The 19,032-nt window shown below is 36.7% G+C and overlaps 4 protein-coding genes across 5 annotated transcripts; 2 read left to right on the top strand and 2 right to left on the bottom strand.

Moving 5' to 3' along the window:
- Window positions 1-2,770: 2,770 nt before the first annotated feature.
- On the bottom strand, window positions 2,771-5,118 carry LOC106387859 (PTI1-like tyrosine-protein kinase 2). The gene is made up of 7 exons (XM_013827789.3): window positions 4,877-5,118; window positions 4,453-4,596; window positions 4,035-4,282; window positions 3,557-3,957; window positions 3,347-3,479; window positions 3,164-3,250; window positions 2,771-3,082 (listed from the first exon to the last, which is right to left on the bottom strand). Exons 2-7 carry the CDS (start codon window positions 4,547-4,549, stop codon window positions 2,957-2,959), a joined length of 1,092 nt encoding a protein of 363 aa, XP_013683243.1. The 5' UTR covers window positions 4,550-4,596; window positions 4,877-5,118; the 3' UTR covers window positions 2,771-2,956.
- A 233-nt stretch (window positions 5,119-5,351) lies between these two features.
- Window positions 5,352-10,578, top strand: LOC106385994 (GTPase-activating protein GYP1-like). The gene is made up of 10 exons (XM_013825894.3): window positions 5,352-6,446; window positions 6,518-6,647; window positions 6,716-6,902; window positions 7,089-7,159; window positions 7,496-7,633; window positions 7,701-7,792; window positions 7,897-8,168; window positions 8,561-8,646; window positions 8,764-8,865; window positions 8,973-10,578. The coding sequence occupies exons 1-10, from the start codon at window positions 6,370-6,372 to the stop codon at window positions 9,132-9,134; spliced, it is 1,317 nt and encodes a 438-aa protein (XP_013681348.1). The 5' UTR covers window positions 5,352-6,369; the 3' UTR covers window positions 9,135-10,578.
- On the top strand, window positions 9,703-14,482 carry LOC106387860 (uncharacterized GPI-anchored protein At1g61900-like). Of its 2 annotated transcripts, XM_022698978.2 has the most exons (7): window positions 9,703-11,020; window positions 11,374-11,427; window positions 12,119-12,937; window positions 13,433-13,678; window positions 13,765-13,923; window positions 14,021-14,071; window positions 14,168-14,482. In XM_022698978.2, exons 3-7 carry the CDS (start codon window positions 12,328-12,330, stop codon window positions 14,257-14,259), a joined length of 1,158 nt encoding a protein of 385 aa, XP_022554699.1. In that variant the 5' UTR covers window positions 9,703-11,020; window positions 11,374-11,427; window positions 12,119-12,327; the 3' UTR covers window positions 14,260-14,482. The 2 variants fall into 2 exon arrangements, with proteins under 2 accessions (XP_022554699.1, XP_013683244.1); XM_013827790.3 differs by lacking the exon at window positions 11,374-11,427.
- Window positions 14,483-14,568: 86 nt separating this feature from the next.
- On the bottom strand, window positions 14,569-17,572 carry LOC106406187 (histone H1.2-like). Its single transcript, XM_013846808.3, has 2 exons — window positions 17,312-17,572; window positions 14,569-17,222 (listed from the first exon to the last, which is right to left on the bottom strand). Exons 1-2 carry the CDS (start codon window positions 17,495-17,497, stop codon window positions 16,623-16,625), a joined length of 786 nt encoding a protein of 261 aa, XP_013702262.2. The 5' UTR covers window positions 17,498-17,572; the 3' UTR covers window positions 14,569-16,622.
- Between the last annotated feature and the right edge of the window lie 1,460 nt (window positions 17,573-19,032).

The raw sequence follows: 19,032 nt of genomic DNA, 5'->3' as shown, positions 1-19,032 counted from the left end.
ATTGGAATAATTCATATGGAATATTGAGTCATAGTTATTCAATTAGAAATGGGTTCTTTTGTTTTATGTTTTCTTTATAACCAAAAACTTAGGATCTTTGATACGCAATCAATTTGTTCCAACCAAAGAAAGCATTGATAATATTTGCGGCGGGCCTACAAACATAAATCATATCTTTCTGTAGCACACCCTCTAGCCCGTTAAGCTAACCTCATTTGAGTATATTGACATTGAGCAAGTTAAAGTAAATCAACTAACATTAAAATTAGTAACTAAATGTTTTTCCATATATTCAAACTTCCCTTGTGAATCTAAAAGATAAAACACAATATTTTTTTTGTTTGAAAAGGTTGTAAACGCAAAATCAAAATATTTGGGGATAGAAAAATTCAGTTTGCCAACAGCATCCAAATGGTATTGGGTGAAATAGTGGTCTGTTTAAAAATTATAAACATATTTTTACCGACTGAAACATAACCTAGGGGGATTATTTTAAAGATGAGGAAGCTGAAAACGGGAAAAAAATATTTTATCATGTAACTTTGATACTAGTTAATCAACTCTTATCTTACTTGAACCAATTTATGGAAATCTGTATTGAGAATCTTTCAAGTAGAGTCTCTTACAAAATTTAATAGTAAAATCTCTCAAAATTTTGATTAGAATTTCTGTTTAAGAAATTTAATAGTTAATCCATGGCCGTGCTTGATACCAAATTGATCATGGTTTGGGGCCAACAAAAAATATTAATTTTGGGGGCAAAAAAAATTGAAGTTCTTCTCTAGTTTTAGTGATAAATGTTATCTATATTACTGATCAGGGGCTCTGGATTCGAATAACATGAAAACATTTTTTTTGATATTTTCATGTTTTATTCAAATTATGGGCCAATTTTTTATTTTTTTGCTTTTGAGCAAAAAATTATCAGGTCCGGCCCTGCATGAGTCTCTCAATATTTTGAAAAGACTCACTAATTAAATAGTAATAGTTTTGTGAGAATTTCTGGTGAAAGATTATTGAAGCATAAGGCCTAAGAAAAAGAAATAGCACCGCACTCACAGTTTTAAAGTATGTTACTAGATCTCGACTCGCGCAACCGCGCGAATTTTTGTTTTCATTTATTTTTATATAAACATTTTGTTTTCAATTCTAAATTGATATATATTATAATATATATGTGTCTATATATGTGTCTATCAATTTTTTAAATATAATAAATTTACGGTATATTTTTTTCATTGAATAGATTGTTTCAAATATTACAGATTAGTTTGAATTTATGTATAAATATTTATGAAAGATACGATTGCATGAGTCAAAAATAATTAGTGAGCCTATTTGTGAAATATATAACTGTCACGACTAAATTGATGAGAACACTAGAGAGTTTGTTCAAATTTGAGGTGTGTATCTTTTAATTTGGCTTAGAACTTAAATTGATGAAAACTCTAGAGAATTTGTTACAGTTCAAGTAGAATATTGATATTGTGGTTGCCTTTTTTTGTTAAATATGTGAACTTCATTAAAATATGAAGCTGGTTTATAACAAGTACAAAATTGTGGTATCTTTGTTCTTAGGTCACAACTCCCCCTAGAAAAGGAGAGACCAGAGTGGTGAACTAAGAAAACTGACATTGTGCCTCATATCGTGTTCTCCAATGCTTAAACTAGGTTTGGGTGTACGATTTTTGGTTCGATTCCGCTTCGATTTTCCGATTTTTTGGTTTCGGTCTTTCTGTTCCAAAGATATAAGAACCGCCACGCTTATTTGTAAAGATGGTTCGTTTTTTTTTTAAAATTCAGTTCCGATGCCTATGATATTTGTATTACTTGTTTTAATGAGCTTTATAACTTTTAGTGGGGTTGATAATTTTTAGATTCCAACTCCTTGGACGTGATCAGTCTTGGAGGTTTCTTCCACGCTATAGATGTTTTTATTATTATGGAGTAATCACCTCTTTTGAGAAGATGTATATGGTTTTTTTTTTAGCTCTTAAAGAAGAACAACACATGGGCACATCAAAGATAAAATGTTACTTTCTTTCGTTCTCTTTTATCCACCTCCTTGTGTATATATATGTTCATCGAGGATGTGATTTATTTCATGTAGTCTAGACATCAATAGGTAGGGTGAGATGACATGGACTGGCACACTACTGTCCTCACGATTTTACTAGTGATAGTTTGACGGTCTCCACTATGCGTAAATCCTGATGCAATGAAACAATACAGACTTAAGTTTTGGTCTCTTAAACCTTGTCCTTACCAAACATGAGTCCATGACATGGTACAAAACTTCATATATCTCCCTTTAACTCTCTCTTGTATTCGAAAGAAAATTTTTTTTCAAAGCCACTATTATTATTGCTTTTTTGATGACAGCGATGGCCAGGAACAAACTGGTACTATTACAGCATTCTTTATTACTTCTGTCTGTCTGCTTTAATCAGTGTGTCGTCGACATATATTAAACCATGTGTTACATCTGTTTCATTAGACCACTTACTCATCCTTACAAATCCAAACTGATTTTTTTTAATCTCTCTCCAGCTAGCACAATAGTGTCGTAATGTTCAATTGTTATACAGTTCAAATAACATATTATTATAGAAATAGACTCTATCGTGGAACATGCACTTTAGAAGGTAGAATCAGAATCAGAACATGCACTGAACACAACTTGTTAGCCACTGTGTTTGACTCTGTAAATGCCACAAGAGAATCAGATTAACCTTGAAAAGAGGTGTCAATGTATAGTCAAGAGACCAAATGAGACCAAATATTCAAATAAATCCCTAAGGAAATGTCAAAAGAACAGCAAACGCAATACATCTTTTGTTGCTCCAATCCAGACATAAAACAAGTGCAAAATATCAAAGTATCCCTCCCTTTCACACCAACCAAAATACAAACTAAACTTTGTATGAACAAAGAAAGAATCCAACAACGCAAAAACTCAAGACTCAGGTACAGGGGCCGGCGCTGGAGGTTTGAGAAGTGGCTGCAAAGCTTTCACAACGATACTCATATTCGGTCTAAACTCTGATTCATATTGCACACACAATGCCGCCACCGCTGCTAGCTGCATTGCCCACATTACAGATGGAAACTGAGTTTATTATCATCCAATTATTCAGATATATTTGAGATCCTTCGATAGTACCTTAGCTACTGATTTAGGAGGATACTCTCCTTTTAGCTTTGGATCAACACACTGCTTCACTTTGTCTTCACTTAGTCTCGGTGTAGCCTGAATAAATAAACGGCAAACTATTAACTTACAAGACAGGAGATTAAAACAGAGCAGGAAACAGGTTTGGGGAGAGGGCACAGATGATACACGTACCCAGGTTACAAGACTCTGTTGGCCACGTGGCATTGTGTGATCCACAGGTTTCCTCCCTGTCAAAAGCTCAAGAAGCACAACCCCAAAGCTATACACATCACTCTTCTGTGTCAACTGTCCAGTCATAGCATATCTGCAAACAGAAACACGCACGTCTTTAGCTGCTTCGTTCATATAGAACTTGTAAGGTTTTAAAAGAACGTTAATTACTCTGGAGCGTGATAGCCAAAGGTGCCCAAGACTCTTGTAGAGTGAAGACGAGCAGCATTATCAGGAGCTTGATTCGAGAGATTAAAATCAGCAACTTTCGCTTGATAGTCTTCAAAGAGAAGCACGTTGCTAGATCTCACGTCTCTGTGTATTACAGGAGGCTGAACCTTCTCGTGAAGGTATTCTAAACCCCTAGCCGCCTCAACGGCTATCTTCACCCTCGTTATCCAGTCGAGCGTTGGACCTGGCTGCGCGCCTTGAACTCCCTTCCTACCGTGTAGGACGTCGTGGAGTGATCCCATCGTTGCAAACTCGTAAGCAAGAACACGGAGGTTCTCATCGACGCAATAACCCACCAGCTGAATGAAGTTGTCATGCTTCAGTCTTGAAACCATTGAAACCTAAGGGAGAAGCAACCAAGATGATATAAAGACAAATCTTCCCTAAAGACAAAGGAGGAAGAGAGATTGAAACTAACCTGACTCAAGAACTCGGTGTTTGTTTCAGCTTCAGGGGCAACATCGAGTTTCTTCAAAGCAACAGCTTTACCATCACTAAGAGTAGCATAATACACCCTTCCATAAGATCCCTCACCAATGAGCGACTTTGATCCGAAATTGTCAGTCTTTTCTTCAACCTCTTCCACAGACAAGGGAGGAACTTCAATGGGGAGTGCTTCCTTGGGCGCCTCAGGCTTTGCAACAGCTTGTGGTCTTGTCTTATTTGCTGCATGTAATGTATTACAGTTAGAAACATACAAATATATTCATCAAATGTTTCAAGTTACCTCCAAAACAGTCAACTCCAAAGCCTAAAGCACTCTATATAGTGTGCAAAGCATAGCACAAGAATAATAACCATAAGGGGAAGTCACTAGTCTACAAAACATTACATACCATCAGGTTGCTGCCATTGAGTTTTCAGATGTTTCTCATCATTTGATATATCAGAATCTCCTGATCTATGCCCACCACAACAGATCCACCTGGGCATATTTGTTCTCTCTTCTTTCAAGTAAAGATCCTCACAGCTTTGAGTTCCTGAAACAGTTCAAACCCAACTAAATATTGTATGCATAAAACTATCTTCTTCTACTAAGCTCGCGATCACAATAAAGCTCAAGGCTTTCATCTCACAAGAAACTGGAATCAGGGTTCGCATAAAGATTGCAACTTTACTAAGCACAGAGTCTAAAACGAAGATCGAATCAGAAAATTGAAATCTAAGCGAGGAAAGCAAAGATGGGTTTGCTTGAAACGATCCAAGAAGTGGAAAATCGAGAGAAATGATTCCAGAAACAAAGGAAGATTCTTTCTTTACCGGTGAAAATCTCCAAAACGTGCTTAAGCTGAGACTTATGTTGATCTCTCTCTCTCTCTCTAGGGGGTGCTTCGTCTGCGTATGATTGGCTTCTGTGTAGGAGATGACAGAGAGGGTGAGTGGAGAAGGAGAAGACAGAGAGAGACAGATAGGCAATCTCTGGGGGCGGATATAAACCGGCCAAACCAAAAGGAAAGCCGACTTTTTTCTCCCTTTGCCTTTTTCTTCTTTAATTTATAAAAACAATATTTTTTCTATTCATTTCCACTATTATATATAATTGACCCCGATCACTCACTTTTTGTTGTGTGTTTAATTATTCAAGAAGTCATAACCTTTGAAGGAAAACATCCCTTAATTTTCAATTTATCTAAATAAGTATTTAACTTTGAATTCACAGGTATGCAACCTAACGTAATATATATAGAATCAGTTCAGAAAAAATTCTCTGTACCTAGTCATTCCTGATTATATTTTTTTTTTATCATGCATGATTAGTACTATAAGGTTTCACATCGTTTGTAGACTAGAATATATAAACCAGATTTTATTCTTAAATGTAAAGAATTATTTTATACTATTTTCAGAAGCTTTATTAGTGAAACTGATGATGTGTATACACGCTCACAATCACATTAGACTTCAGTCATGATGATATCTTTACAAATTGACATATACACTCAATCTTAAAAAAATATTTTTTTTTAACTTGTAAAATCACATTCAACATGGAAAGAAATCAATTCAGTATTTGGTTTATTCAGAAAACAGATTACGTTTTGAAAACTGTTGATGTATTTTTTTTTTTGTTTTCTATCAAGTAAACTCTCTTCCGAGAAATCTAATGAGAAGATGTTTTTTCGAATAGAAGAGTTTTTTTTTTTTTTGATGATTTTCTAATGCTTAATTAAATTAAAAAAATCACAAAACTGAAAGAATTGGGAAAAAAAAAACAGAGAAAAGACAAAATACTAAATTGGGTAATCCGAATGAAAGAAGGATCCTCAAACTATGGCACAGGGTGCATGGACGGAGAGAGACCATCTCATTGCCTTGATAATATTTTCAGTAAACTATGAAATTGATTAATTGAGAAGATGTATATTGAAACTCAGCTATGTCAGGTAAACCTGGCACACAAATCCATCCCCCTTCTTTATGGCCTTGTTATTAATGAGATATTCGAGTAAGAAACTAGAATAAAATTGACTGAGAAACATAATAATATGTTGGAAACTAAATTGATAAATGTTTGCTCACCTAGACTTTTTTTTTTAATATGTTATTTCCAGACTTTATTTAACGAACATAATTAATAACCATGATCAAATAATGTCTGCCTTGAAAGTACTGTACTATAGTTAGTTACTACCACAGAGACCAATAAAAATATAAAAAACTCTACCTTTTCTCCGTGAGCAATCGATGGAAAGCAATCTGCCTTCTTCACTCCTCCTGTGTTGGTGTTGTTGTTGCTGCTGAACGTCGAAAGAATGGAGGGAAGAGAAGAGGAGCAGGAAAAGCGCGACGATTCCAGATTCAATCAAACACTCGAGAACAACGTCCAAGGGTACTCCCATCATTCATTTCTTTACATCTGTTTTGAATTTTGGATTTTGTCTTATTTTGTTTCTGTTTCAGGTTTCTTAAAGGAAGGAGTGTTCCTGGCAAAGCATTGCTCACCAGGAGTCCCGATCCTCCAACATCATACCACCGGAGCTTCTCCGAGAACGACGCCGGGAGAAATGATCACTTGGAGAATCCCCTCGAGGTACATAAGAGCTCTGACTGACCTCTTTCTCTTATAAGAGGTAAATAGAAATTTCAATATTATGCCAGGAGGAGGTGGAAGATCACAGCTCGAGCCAGAAACATGATAATACGTATGCAGGGAAGCTGCGATCAAGCTCCAGTGGTAAAATGATGGTGCAACAAGTCCAGAACGTGAATATAGGTGTTAGGTCAAGCGATTACGGTAGAGTTATGAAGTTCAACAAAGTCCTCTCCGATACTACTGTCATTTTAGGTTCTCTTTCTCTCTCTCAACTTTGATAGTGAGAAGCCTATGTCAATGATACTCTTGTAAAGGACTAAGCTTTTCAAGCTTTTATCACTATGTGAATAATACACTTGCGAGACATGGCCTTTGTGTTTAAACTTTTCCATACATCTCTATGAAAGGCTCCATTTTTTTGGGTGCTCCTACCTGCAGAGAAACTGCTAGAGCTAGCGTGGAATGGTGTGCCTCACTATATGCGCCCTGATGTCTGGCGTCTTCTCTTGGTACATACTACGCCCTCTACCACTTCATCTTTAAGCTTACTACTACATACTATAACTTCTCATCATTATGACTTTTTATTCATTTATCCTTTTTATGTGCATTCTTCTTCTTTTATTTATGATGCAAATATCCTGTTACTTGTGTTCTTTTAACAATGTTAGTTACTAATACTGGTCATCATAAGATCTTCTGTAGATATCTGTTTAGCTTATTTCAGTCACTAGTCAGATAATTTATGTTATTACCTCTTCCTTTCAACATTATATTGCAACAATTTTGTTTGTTTTTTTGGTTAATTTTTTACTGTTTTAAGTTTAAATATAAACTGACAATAGGGATATGCACCACCTAATTCAGATAGGAGGGAGGCTGTCTTGAGAAGAAAACGTCTTGAATATCTTGAGTCTGTTGGCCAATTTTATGACCTTCCAGATTCCGAACGTTCTGATGATGAGATCAACATGCTCCGCCAGGTTTTTCTCTAACAGAACTTTCAAAAGTTGATTAAAAAAATATCTTAGTAAATGTATTCTTTGTCAGATTGCTGTTGACTGTCCAAGAAGTGTACCAGACGTCAGTTTCTTTCAGCAAGCACAGGTGCAGAAGTCATTGGAGCGTATTCTTTACACGTGGTGATTTGGAGAATTCAAGCTTTGATAATAGTTGTTCTTCACTCAACTTAACAATCAGATATGTTGAAAGCTAAACCTAAAACTTTAATTTGCTGAGTTTGTAGGGCCATTAGGCATCCAGCGAGTGGATATGTTCAGGGAATAAATGATCTTGTCACTCCTTTTCTTGTTATATTCTTGTCAGAATATCTAGAAGGTGGTGTAGAGAGTTGGTCAATGTCCGATCTATCTTTTGAAAGAATATCAGATGTGGAAGCGGATTGTTACTGGTGCTTGACAAAGCTACTTGACGGTATGCAAGATCATTACACGTTTGCTCAACCTGGAATCCAGAGACTTGTGTTCAAGCTCAAGGAATTAGTCAGGCGTATTGATGGTAAGGTTCCTGCTTGGCTTTATCTTATAGTTGTATGTCTTTGGTGATTTGATTATTTAAGGAGAGCAACTCTCTACAAATTCATGTTAACTCTAATGGGTCAATTCTCTCATCTTGTTTACCATGAAGTCTTGAATTAACGTTTTCTGCATTTCATGGAAATATGAAGTTCGTGTCTTATCAACGGTTGTGTTGAGTTTGGCTTAGAATAATCACGCTTCCTCTTATCTGCATTGATGTCATAGAGTGGTAATATGTAGTTTCTATAGTACAGCATTTGCTAGTGCATTGATTCATAATACCCACATTGCATGCAGTTAGGCCTGTTATATATTGTTTTAGGATGCAGTATTAACATTGTCTCAATTCACATTACGTTGTTTATGTACTAGAACCTGTTGCCAGACACATGGAAGAGCAAGGACTAGAGTTTCTTCAGTTTGCTTTCCGTTGGTATAACTGTCTTCTGATACGTGAGGTTAGACACCATTTTACCTCCTACTGATAATACGCCACCGCTTCTCGGACCCCGCATAGTCTTTTTTTTTTTTTTTGTTTGGTAATCAATTCTGACTAAATTTTTTGAGATTTCCAGATCCCGTACAGTATCATCAACCGTCTATGGGACACTTATCTTGCTGAAGGAGATGCATTACCGGACTTCCTAGTGTACATATATGCTAGCTTTCTCTTAACGGTAAGAAAAATTGAAAGGAAGAGTCTTCATGGTCAAGTTTGAAACTGTTTTTATTACCATGGGAAGAATTGAATTAAGATACAAGTTGGGTTTGTGAACAATGTCAGTGGTCAGATGAGCTGAAGAAGCTGGACTTTCAAGAGATGGTGATGTTCCTGCAACACCTTCCGACACATACATGGACAGACCAAGAGCTGGAGATGGTTTTGTCAAGAGCATTCATGTGGCACAGTATGTTTAACAGTTCCCCTAACCACTTGGCTAGCTGAGTGACTTTTTCCTCGATTATGATATGACTGTTCGTTCGTTCTTTGGTTATATTTTACTCCCAAAATGAGCTTTGGTATAAATGGTAAATGCTAACATTCTTTGTCGTGTTAATTGTGCCATTAGTTTATGTATGGTTTCTCACACGACACTTGTTTATTCTGTCACCAGGTTTTGTGTTTGTAATATCTGTAGCTTTTTTACTCAATCAGTCATTTGCATGGCTGTCTCTCTCACTCTATACATGCTAATCATGCCCTCTTTTGTAATAATACAAAGATAAGATAAGATAATAGAAATGAGATTAGATATGAGTTAAAATATTAGAAGTAATAATCAACCTGAAAATTCAAACAGAGAATGTGGACATAAGCAACGTTGTCAACAAAAATCTAACTAAAAAGATGATGATGGACTCTTATCTCTTGTCTTGGATTCCTAACTAAGGCATAAATAATTAATACAATGTTAAAGTCAACATCAATGAAATTTTGGTCGGTTATTTATTTATTTTTGAAAAGGAAAGAAGAATACTAATTTCGCTCGATTATTTGCATGTTTCATTATTAACTCTGTGGGATAATTGTTTATATTTACATTGGCAAGGAGGATGCCTAAAAACATCCTTGGGGAGGAACTTCTCTCTCTATTCTCTCTAACTTCTAACTTCTCGCCGCCGGTCACCACCTCCCTTTTGTTTTTTGTTTGTTCTTGTATAATAAATTCGATCTTGAAGATCGATCTAAATTTCCGGTAGCGGATATCATCTTCGCTTGGCGATCTTTTTGTGGTGTTTTAGTTTAGTTTCATCTTCCCTTCTCTTTTGATTTTCACCCTCTTTAAATCCCGTTTGATATTGAGGAGATGATGGTTTTACTCCGGTCATTCTCATGGCTAATATTTGAAAAGAATCCATCTTTGCTTTCTAAAATATTGGCATGTGCCTCTAAGGAAAGTATCTGATCAAATTTAGTCAGTGAATTTATTGATTTTGCTTGGGAATTTTCAGAAGACTCAGTAGAGTTGAAGTTTCTCATATAGAGAAGTGTTTCAACAAAGTCTCTTTCCGGGATTCTTATGAAGCTTTTCACTGCTGTTTACATCCGGAGGAAGTCTTGAAATCTTCTTAGTCTCGACGGTAGATAGGGGAAAGGGGAAGCAAGTGGATCAAACCGGAGGAATCTCACCATGGTTGGAGAGTAGTTTTTGCTTCTAGCCGGAGAAGAAGATCGGTGGGATCTCAAGCAAACCAAGCGACGGCTCATCCTTCAACCGATGCGTAGAGCGACACGTGGAAGAGCTTCCAGAGAGCTCGATTTGAACATGTGTTATTGATCTTATCTAATTTTGTTGGGCTTGGGTGGGTTTGTTGTGTGATTGGACTGTGTTCATAAAAGATCCACTTGTACTCGTGTTAGCCTAATGGCAAGGAACAGTGTTTGAACATTGGCAAGGAACAGTGTTTGAAGCAAATTATTAAGTACTTTTTAGGATATAATTTTTTTTTTTGTCACTTATTTTTCAGAGAGAAAATTAGGAAAAAGTTCAAAAGAGAAAAGATTAATGATGGATGTAATGATGATGAGTCATCACTTTATAAGACCAAAGCCTCATTACGGTAAAATGAAATAAATAAATAAAACACAATGAAGAAGGCAAAGTAAAGAAGTTGTTTTTGCTTTTCTTTTGGTTTGTGTGGTTCATTAATTCATTCATCTCTGAATCTTCTTCTTTTTTCTGCAAAGGAACGAACACTCTTCATCACCGCCATAATCTATTTTATCTCTCAGAAGAAGAATCCGACCGACGTGGTTCAATATCAAGCTCTCACCTTTTTTTGAAGTCGGAAAACAATGGTTTGAGTTTCCGGGGATGGTGAAATTCGCAGGTATCTTCACTTGTTTCTTCTCGTATTAGATATAATGAAGTGTTGAAATCACTTGTAATTTGAGCCTAGTAATTTCTTGTTTTGGGTATTGACTCTGCTTTTCATATGTCCGGACAGAACATAAATTTTTTAACCTTTTCGTCTTTTATGGTGGATCCGAATGCCTGTTAAGATGATCTATGTATGCTCTTGGATACAAAAAAACATAAGTATATGGTTGTTAGATGCCAAATATATTTGGTGGAAGATTTATAGAATCTCTTTTATGTTTTGGGGGCTTTGATTCTTCATGTTAAAGTAAGAATTTAGTTGGAATAGTATTCTGAATTAAAAAAAAACTTTTCATGATTAAGAGGCGCTTAGAGTGATGCGGTTGTCAAGATAATATATGAGCTTATTCAACTAAGGTACAAGATTCACCAAACACTCTAACTTCCTTTTTTCCGCTTCACTCAGAGTTACTAACTAATCTCTCCATTTCAAAAAGATCTTTGTTTAGAAAAAAAATTGTTTCAAAAAAATAATACTCCCTCCGTTCCTTAATAATAGACTTTCTAGAAAAAACGTTTGTTTCAGAAAGATGTATTTTTTGTGTTTTCTATGAAAAAATTGTAAACTTCAAGAAAATTAATTGTCTTTATTGAATTACTATTGGTTAAAAGTTATTGAAAATTGAAAATTACAGAAAACGATACATTTATTATGGTAGTTTAATGTGTTTTCTTAATATGTGTGAAAATACTAAAAAGTCTATCTTTTAGGAACGGAGGGAGTATGTTTTACATTGTCAATGCATAAATTAATTGCAAATTGTAAACTTCAAAAAACATAATGGTGTTTATAAAGATTTCATTGGTTAAAAGTTGTGGAGAACGGAAAATAATGTATTAGTAACTAAAATTTGATATGTTTTTGTAATAAGTGTGAAAAGACTAAAACATACATCTTTCTGAGAGAGTATTTTTTTGTTGGCGCTTCTTCTCAAGGTGTTTTTTTTGTTGTCAGTCTAGGTACCCTATTGTGCCATTGATGAAACTAAATAAATAACTTCTCTGGTAAAAGTTGTTTGTTAATCTTTTAACTTGCTTCTGTTATCAGGTTATTTGGTTCATGGCTTCTTGTTATTTATTATCTGGTTATCAAGCTTCCAAGATGTAGCTTCTCAGTATAAAGTTAATGACCACAGTAGCAAAACCACTACCTTTGAGTTAGCAAATCCACCTGGTACTGGAGTATCCGGCCCCATTCAAATATCACCTTCCGTCATCCCCAAATACGAATCCCCTCCTCTCCCTTGGACACCACCAATGTACCCTACTTTCCCTGATACATACCAACCAAAGCTAACCGGTAAATGCCCTGCAGACTTCCAAGCAATCTCAAGCGTTATAGATACAGCAGCCTCTGATTGCTCCCAGCCGTTCGCCGCACTCGTGGGAAACGTTATATGCTGTCCACAGTTCGTTAGCCTGCTTCATATTTTCCAAGGACAGCACAAGTCAGATAAGTTGGTTCTGCCTGATGCGGTTGCTGCAGATTGTTTTTCAGATATCGTTAGCATCCTCGTCAGCAAAAGAGCCAACATGACAATACCTGAGCTTTGTTCTGTAACGTATTCGAATCTTACTAGGGGTTCTTGTCCTGTGCAAGATGCGGCAGTGTTCGAGAAAGCTGTTAACGGTAGCAAATTACTTGACGCGTGTCGCACTGTTGACCCTCTTAAAGAGTGTTGCAAGCCGGTTTGCCAAGGTGCGATTATGGAAGCTGCGCTTGCTATCTCTTCAGGAGGATCAAACAACAACGTCAACGCGCTTAACGACTGCAAGAATGTGGTGTTTTCGTATATCTCCAGGAAGCTTCCTGCTGACAAAGCAAACACAGCGTTTAGAATATTATCGTCTTGCAAAGTCAACAAAGGTACTGAACTGTGTAGTCATCTATTACCTTGCTCATCTAGGAAATGGTTTTGACCATGGTTTAAAAAATCGGTCTAGGCGGCTCTAACTAGGTCTTGACCCAAATGATTTTCTTAAAATCCAACTTGTACAACTCAAATCGGTTTAAACAGTAATAAATTGGTTAAAATCGATTTAAATCTACTTAAATTAGTCTAAATATGTTAAATTAATCAATAATGTTAGTAAAAAACTACAAATCTACTAATTTGTCTAATAATTTGTTTTGTATATCTAATTTTGATAATTCATCAAAATAAATTTATAATTTAACTCAAAAATTATAATATCTTATTAAACGTAATTTATATATAAAATAAATTGATAATTCGTTAATGTTTCGGCCTGGCCTAGGCCTCGAATAATCTGCTTAGTTGCTAGTTCTCTACAAAAGGCCTAGTTACAGCCTACGGATTTCTTGAACATTGGTTCTGACTTTACATTGTGGAGTTTACAGTTTGCCCCTTGGAGTTTAAGGAGCCAACGGAAGTGGTCAAGGCTTGCCGTAATGCGGCTGCTCCAAGCCCTTCTTGCTGTACCTCCTTGAATTCATACATTTCTGGGATACGTAACCAAATGCTGATAACAAACAAGCAGGCCATAGTCTGCGCAACGGTCTTCGGTTCTATGTTAAGGAAAGGTGGTGTCATGACAAATGTCTACGAGCTTTGTAATGTCGATCTCAAAGATTTCAGTGTCCAAGGTAGTATACTCCAAAAGAAGTGTTATAGTCAGCTTCCTTTTATTCAAATCCTCCTGACATTGATCTCTCTTTTGGGCGATAAGCAGCATATGGAATGCAACAAGGTTGTCTTCTCAGAAGCTATCCTGCAGACTTGATATTTGACAACACAACAGGGTACAGTTTCACATGTGACCTGACGGATAATATTGCTGCGCCGTGGCCATCTTCATCGTCAGTGTCGTCTTTGTCTCTCTGTGCTCCTGGTAAACATTTCTATTTACCTGTTCTCTTCTGTGTAGATTGCAAAAAAAAAAAAAGGAGTTTTGTTTCGTCTGATTCAGTTTAGTTACAAATTTGCAGAGATGTCATTACCTGCCTTGCCAACATCGCAGCAGACCCATAAAAATCACGGTACGCATATCTCCTTGCTGTGTAATCTTTAGTCTTACAACATATTAAACGTATTAAACGTTAAATGCAATAGAACTCAAAAGACTGTAATTGCAGGGTTTCACGATGAGGCGTTTGGAGCGTTGCGTCTCATAATTATTTTGGTCTCTGTGGTGTATGGTGCTGCGAGACATCAAAATGAGATTTAGGAGGTTTTGGTTTTTTTTTGTAGTTAGTGAGGACTTTGGATAAAAACAGTGGCAAGCTCATTTTTTATTTTCTTCTGTATATGTTTTGTTGTTAACAGGGTAAGGGGTGATCAGTAATATATCTTCTTAGTCTCTCTCTCTCATGTATATCATTCTTCTTCTTCCCTTGTTTGTTCTTTCTACTTTTGCGTTTGATTTAAGGTTAATCATGTTTAGTGATCAAGGTAAATCAATAAACACAAGAGAAAAAGATGAAAAGAAGCTAAAAATTAAATCTTTGGCCAAAATGTGTTTGTGCTTGGAGAGAAAAACAACAAAATATGTTTGTGTTTAGAGAGAAAAACAAGATAAGATATAACTAGGGTTTACATTTATATACTCTTTTAAAATTAGGGTACAATCGCTAAACGCTAAAATCCCAGAAGCTGAACGCTATTTTTCTGCGTCCGCGTTTTGACCCAAAACGCGTTTGGCGTTTGGCCTTCTTCTTCATCTCTCCGTCTGCGTCTCGAGCTCGGGTTTCGTCTCCGCTTCACCGCAGCTGCTCGCCGTCATCTCTTCTCTGGCCGTGAAGGCATCTTGCGTCTCTTTCCGTCGTCTTCACCGTGCTCTGCTCCGTTCAAGTTGCGTCGTCATGCTTAATGGACCAAGGCAAGGCGTCGAGCAGTCCATATCGTCTCCATTGTTCGATTGAGGAGGTTCAGCATTGGCCTTCGGTCGATTTGTGCCCGTCGAACCAAGGACTAGGCCGAGAGTGACGAATCGAGTGGGTTAATGTTCTTGAGGTGGTCGTTGTGAGCTTTACGGACTGAAAGCTTCAAGCTTGGGTCGAGGAAGACGAAGCGAGCGAGCCACAGCTTCACACATAGCTCGATCGGTGCTCTCGATTGTTCAGTTATAAGCTTGGATCGAGCCAGAAGGATCGAGCAATCTGGGTTCTTCACATTTAAAGCTCTGCAACTCACGACAGAACAATGGCTAACTTCTGATATTTTGCATCTTTGGTCCCTAGGCTCTTCACATTTTACGTTTTGACCCCAAAACTTCTGTTTGTACAGATTAGTCCTTGAAATTGCCTCAGAACTCTAGTTTGTGCATTCCAGCCCCTGTTTATGCAATATGAACAAATGCAACACCTAATAACCACCTAAATGCAGTTCCTAAACACTAAAATGACCAAAATAAAGAGCTAAAAACATGTAAAAACACTATACATCAGCAACTTAGTTGATAGCGCTAGGCTTTTACTGTCCCAATGCTCTTGAAGGTTCTCCAAAGGTTTTCTCTCTGCATCTAACCTGAAATTTTGAAGTCATGAAAGTGAGAACCCATGATGAAGAATGTGGTTTTATGCAGATGATAGGAGATAGACTTTTTGAAAGAATGTAGGGAGGTTAAATGAGAATGCAGATTCTATTGTACGAGCTATACAGTAGACCAAAACCCTGCTTGTGAAGCTGGATCAATATGGAAACACATTGTTCTTTCTCCTTCCAGGTTCAACATTCAACAATACTCAATTCAGAATTCAAACAATGTCACCAAAAAACACCAAGGTGAGGAAGATAGGAGATGTTCTATGCATCATATGATTCACACATTAGTATATGAACCTCACCTCTTCTTAAGATAGACCAGTTCCTTGAAAGCATAATATGTTATTTGTACTTTCTCTAATGCGCAATGAAACAAGAACAGTTAGTGAAGCAAAACAAGAAATTGAATCTACTAAACACATTGATACAATGCTTTAGATTCACTCAAGAACACATATTCAGGCAGACATAGATGAAGACTAAACCGAACAAAACCACATCTCTGCAAGACATATCCTAGGAGTTTGGAACGAAGACACCATTCACATTTAGCGATTGTGTAAGAGATGTTTTAAGGTAATCAAATGCATCATATGATTCAGAGAAAGGTATGGAACCTCACCTTAACTTTGCCAAAGTTTCTTTTCTTAAGATAGACCAGCTCCTTCAAAGCATTATATATATATATATATATATGTTATCTGCACTTCTTTCATGAGCAATGAAACAAGAACAGACAAGAAACTGAATCTACTTAGCACACCAATACAATGTTTGAGATTCATTCGAAAACATGTTCAGGCAGACATAAATGAACACTAAACCTAACAAAACCGCATCTTTGCAAACATATCTTAGAAGTTTGGAATGAAGATTTAGCTATTGATTAAAAAGCATCATTTCAGACAAACCAAAGAATTACAAGAACAAGGTTTCAAGAAGAAACCAAAAAAAAAAAAAAAACTAAGGAAAGCAAGCCCCTTCAAGGATGATTCAATTATACAAGACTACCCTAAAGAAGCTAACCACCACCATATCCTAGAGAAGCTACTTCTTCACCTTCCTCGTTGAAGCCCTTTTCGCCGGAGACTTCACAGTCTTCGGCTTCACGCTCTTAACCGGAGCCACCTTCTTAGTCGCAGCCGCCGTTTTCTTAGCAGGAGCAGCTTTCTTCCCTGGAGACGTTCTACTCGAAGTCCTCGCCGCTTTCGTAGGTCTCTCCTTAGCCTTAGGCTTAACCGCAACAGCTTTGGTCTTTGACACAGCAGCAACAGTCTTTGTCTTTGTCTTTGCTTTAGGCTTAGCAGCCTTTGGCTTTGCAGCTGCAGCAGCAGGCTTCTTAGCTACTTTAGCTGCCGGTTTGGCTTTAACCGGTGCCTTCGCCGCAACTTTAGCCTTCGGTTTAGCTACAGCTGCTGGTTTCTTCTTAACCGCCGCCGGTTTAGGTGCGGATTTAGCAGAGGGTAGCTTGAAAGATCCTTTGACCTTAACCAACTTCTCAGCAGCGACGAGCCTCTTGAGGTTAACGAGCAGAAGCTTCCTGAAGGTAGGAGGAAGAGACTTCTCCTTCTCCTCGATGAACTTCTGAATCGCGTATTGACTAGATCCAGTCCTCTCCTTCAACGTCGTGATCGCATCTTTAATCATCTGCATCGATTCAAACAACAAAACGTCAAAAAAAGATTACGAATCTGAAATTGATTAAAGCTTAGATCGGATAAACGAATCTCTCGTACCTCTTCGTATTTAGGGTGAGATGGAGGAGAAGAAGAAGCTTTCTTCTTCGTAGCCTTCTTCTCTGCAGGCTTCTTCTTAGGTTTAACTTCCTTCGTCTTCTTCGCTTTAGCGCCCTTTGCCGTCACCGCCGCCTCTGCATCTCCTGAGGCTACGTTAGTGGGGATGTTCTCTGCCTCTGCCGACATTTTTTTCTCTAGGGAATTGAATGAAATGTGATGAGTCAGAGAAGATTCTGGTGAGGACGATGATAGTTTCGGACATGTTTTTATAGTCAGATGTGTAAAGAGACAGAGGTTTTTATTCTTTGCTCTGATTGGTTGAGACAATGAGTACGCGGATCGGTGTAGCATCTCAGGTTTAAATTTTAGCCGTTGGATCTAACCTTATCGACGGTGTAAAGGTAACGGTTGATAATAAAAGGATGAGGAAGTTAATGGATGTGGAAAGGTGTTTTGTTTTATGTTTGGTGTGCTTTTAGCCTCGATTGTTTTGATCATAACTTGAGTTATACTTGACGGAATTCAGTTTTTTTTTAATCAGTGCGTAGATAATTCTGTATTTTTTCTTTTGAGTATCTAAGCGTTTAAAATGGTTTATTATTGAGTGAGAAAATCTGTTCCGAAGCAAGGTTGGTCGAGACAATGGTTTGTTTTGATAGTATTGATGTGTATTTGTTTTTCTGGAGAATGCTTGGGGGAAGATTATCAGTGTTTGTATCCATTGGAAACTACACTAATCGAGGAGTGTAACGAATCGATATTTATTTAAATCCGATCATTTTTTGGTGGGAAGTCATGCTGTAGAATCCGACCATAGATGACCATCTTCTAGTGTATGTGCTGCCACACAACTTGTTTCATGTTTGATGTGTCTATCTTCAAAAGAGTCATAAGGCAAGTAACCAAATCTATGCATTGCTTCATTTTACATAAAACATCGTGTAATGATTCTAGATAAAATTTGTTATAAATGCTGATGATGTATGCAACTATGCTACTATGCATCCTTCTTCTAATAGCATACAACTTTTATTACCAATGGAATTATATGACATTCATTGGCAAACATAAATCTTTATCGTGAATACGAAATTCAAATCTTACATTGCTATATATTTTTTATCTAACGAATAGTAATATTATACATTTGGCATATTGATATCGATTTGAAACTTCCTGCGGTTACTTTTTAACGAGTTTTGTATTGCGAATGATTGTGTAACGTCCTAGATGGTATGAATGACGTTCTCATTAAATTTTTGGCGTAAATAAAGGTTTACAGATTTATAATCAGAATGATATTAGTAATTGTCATTTTTCATATCGATAATAGATATACATCCAGTATAAAACCCGTTTTTACATTCTACAAAGTTAATTTCCCTCATCATATAAAACTGGAGTCACCGTGATCAAATAAACTGGATCCAACTCACATATAGATCAAACTTTTTCTGGCTTTAAACCAATATTCAAATCAAAAACGAATAAATTGACCTAAAACTAAATTTCATCTACAAAAACAAAGAAGAAGAACGGGTCTATAAAGTTACGATCAATCTGATCATAGTTGAATTAATAATTTCCGATTTATTCCCGATTTACATATATTTTTTTATAAACGGATACTCCTAAGAAATAAATTCAATCAATATATACAATAGTAAGCCGCTAAGTAAGGCAAGAAACTTTAATCTCCCTTTGACATTCCACTAATCCAT

This window comes from Brassica napus, chromosome C3 (assembly GCF_020379485.1).
Source record: "Brassica napus cultivar Da-Ae chromosome C3, Da-Ae, whole genome shotgun sequence".
NCBI classification, from domain to species: domain Eukaryota; kingdom Viridiplantae; phylum Streptophyta; class Magnoliopsida; order Brassicales; family Brassicaceae; genus Brassica; species Brassica napus.
The sequence above is the reverse complement of the archived record's forward strand: the minus strand, read 5'-3'. Positions and strand labels throughout refer to the sequence as shown.

What these genes read in the sequence shown, in the direction of transcription:
- LOC106385994 (XM_013825894.3), top strand. Translation starts at nt 6,370, where the DNA reads ATGGAGGGAAGAGAAGAGGAGCAGGAAAAGCGCGACGATTCCAGATTC. An exon ending in ATGTCTGGCGTCTTCTCTTG is followed by an intron (nt 7,160 to 7,495) that starts GTACATACTACG and finishes AACTGACAATAG; the next exon opens with GGATATGCACCACCTAATTC. An exon ending in ATGCTAGCTTTCTCTTAACG is followed by an intron (nt 8,866 to 8,972) that starts GTAAGAAAAATT and finishes GAACAATGTCAG; the next exon opens with TGGTCAGATGAGCTGAAGAA.
- LOC106387860 (XM_013827790.3), top strand. An exon ending in GTCTTGCAAAGTCAACAAAG is followed by an intron (nt 12,938 to 13,432) that starts GTACTGAACTGT and finishes TGGAGTTTACAG; the next exon opens with TTTGCCCCTTGGAGTTTAAG. An exon ending in GCAGACCCATAAAAATCACG is followed by an intron (nt 14,072 to 14,167) that starts GTACGCATATCT and finishes CTGTAATTGCAG; the next exon opens with GGTTTCACGATGAGGCGTTT.
- LOC106406187 (XM_013846808.3), bottom strand. Translation starts at nt 17,497, where the DNA reads ATGTCGGCAGAGGCAGAGAACATCCCCACTAACGTAGCCTCAGGAGAT. An exon ending in CTCACCCTAAATACGAAGAG is followed by an intron (nt 17,223 to 17,311) that starts GTACGAGAGATT and finishes GAATCGATGCAG; the next exon opens with ATGATTAAAGATGCGATCAC.
- LOC106387859 (XM_013827789.3), bottom strand. Translation starts at nt 4,549, where the DNA reads ATGCCCAGGTGGATCTGTTGTGGTGGGCATAGATCAGGAGATTCTGAT. An exon ending in TCAATGGCAGCAACCTGATG is followed by an intron (nt 4,283 to 4,452) that starts GTATGTAATGTT and finishes CATTACATGCAG; the next exon opens with CAAATAAGACAAGACCACAA. An exon ending in CTCCTAAATCAGTAGCTAAG is followed by an intron (nt 3,083 to 3,163) that starts GTACTATCGAAG and finishes TGGGCAATGCAG; the next exon opens with CTAGCAGCGGTGGCGGCATT.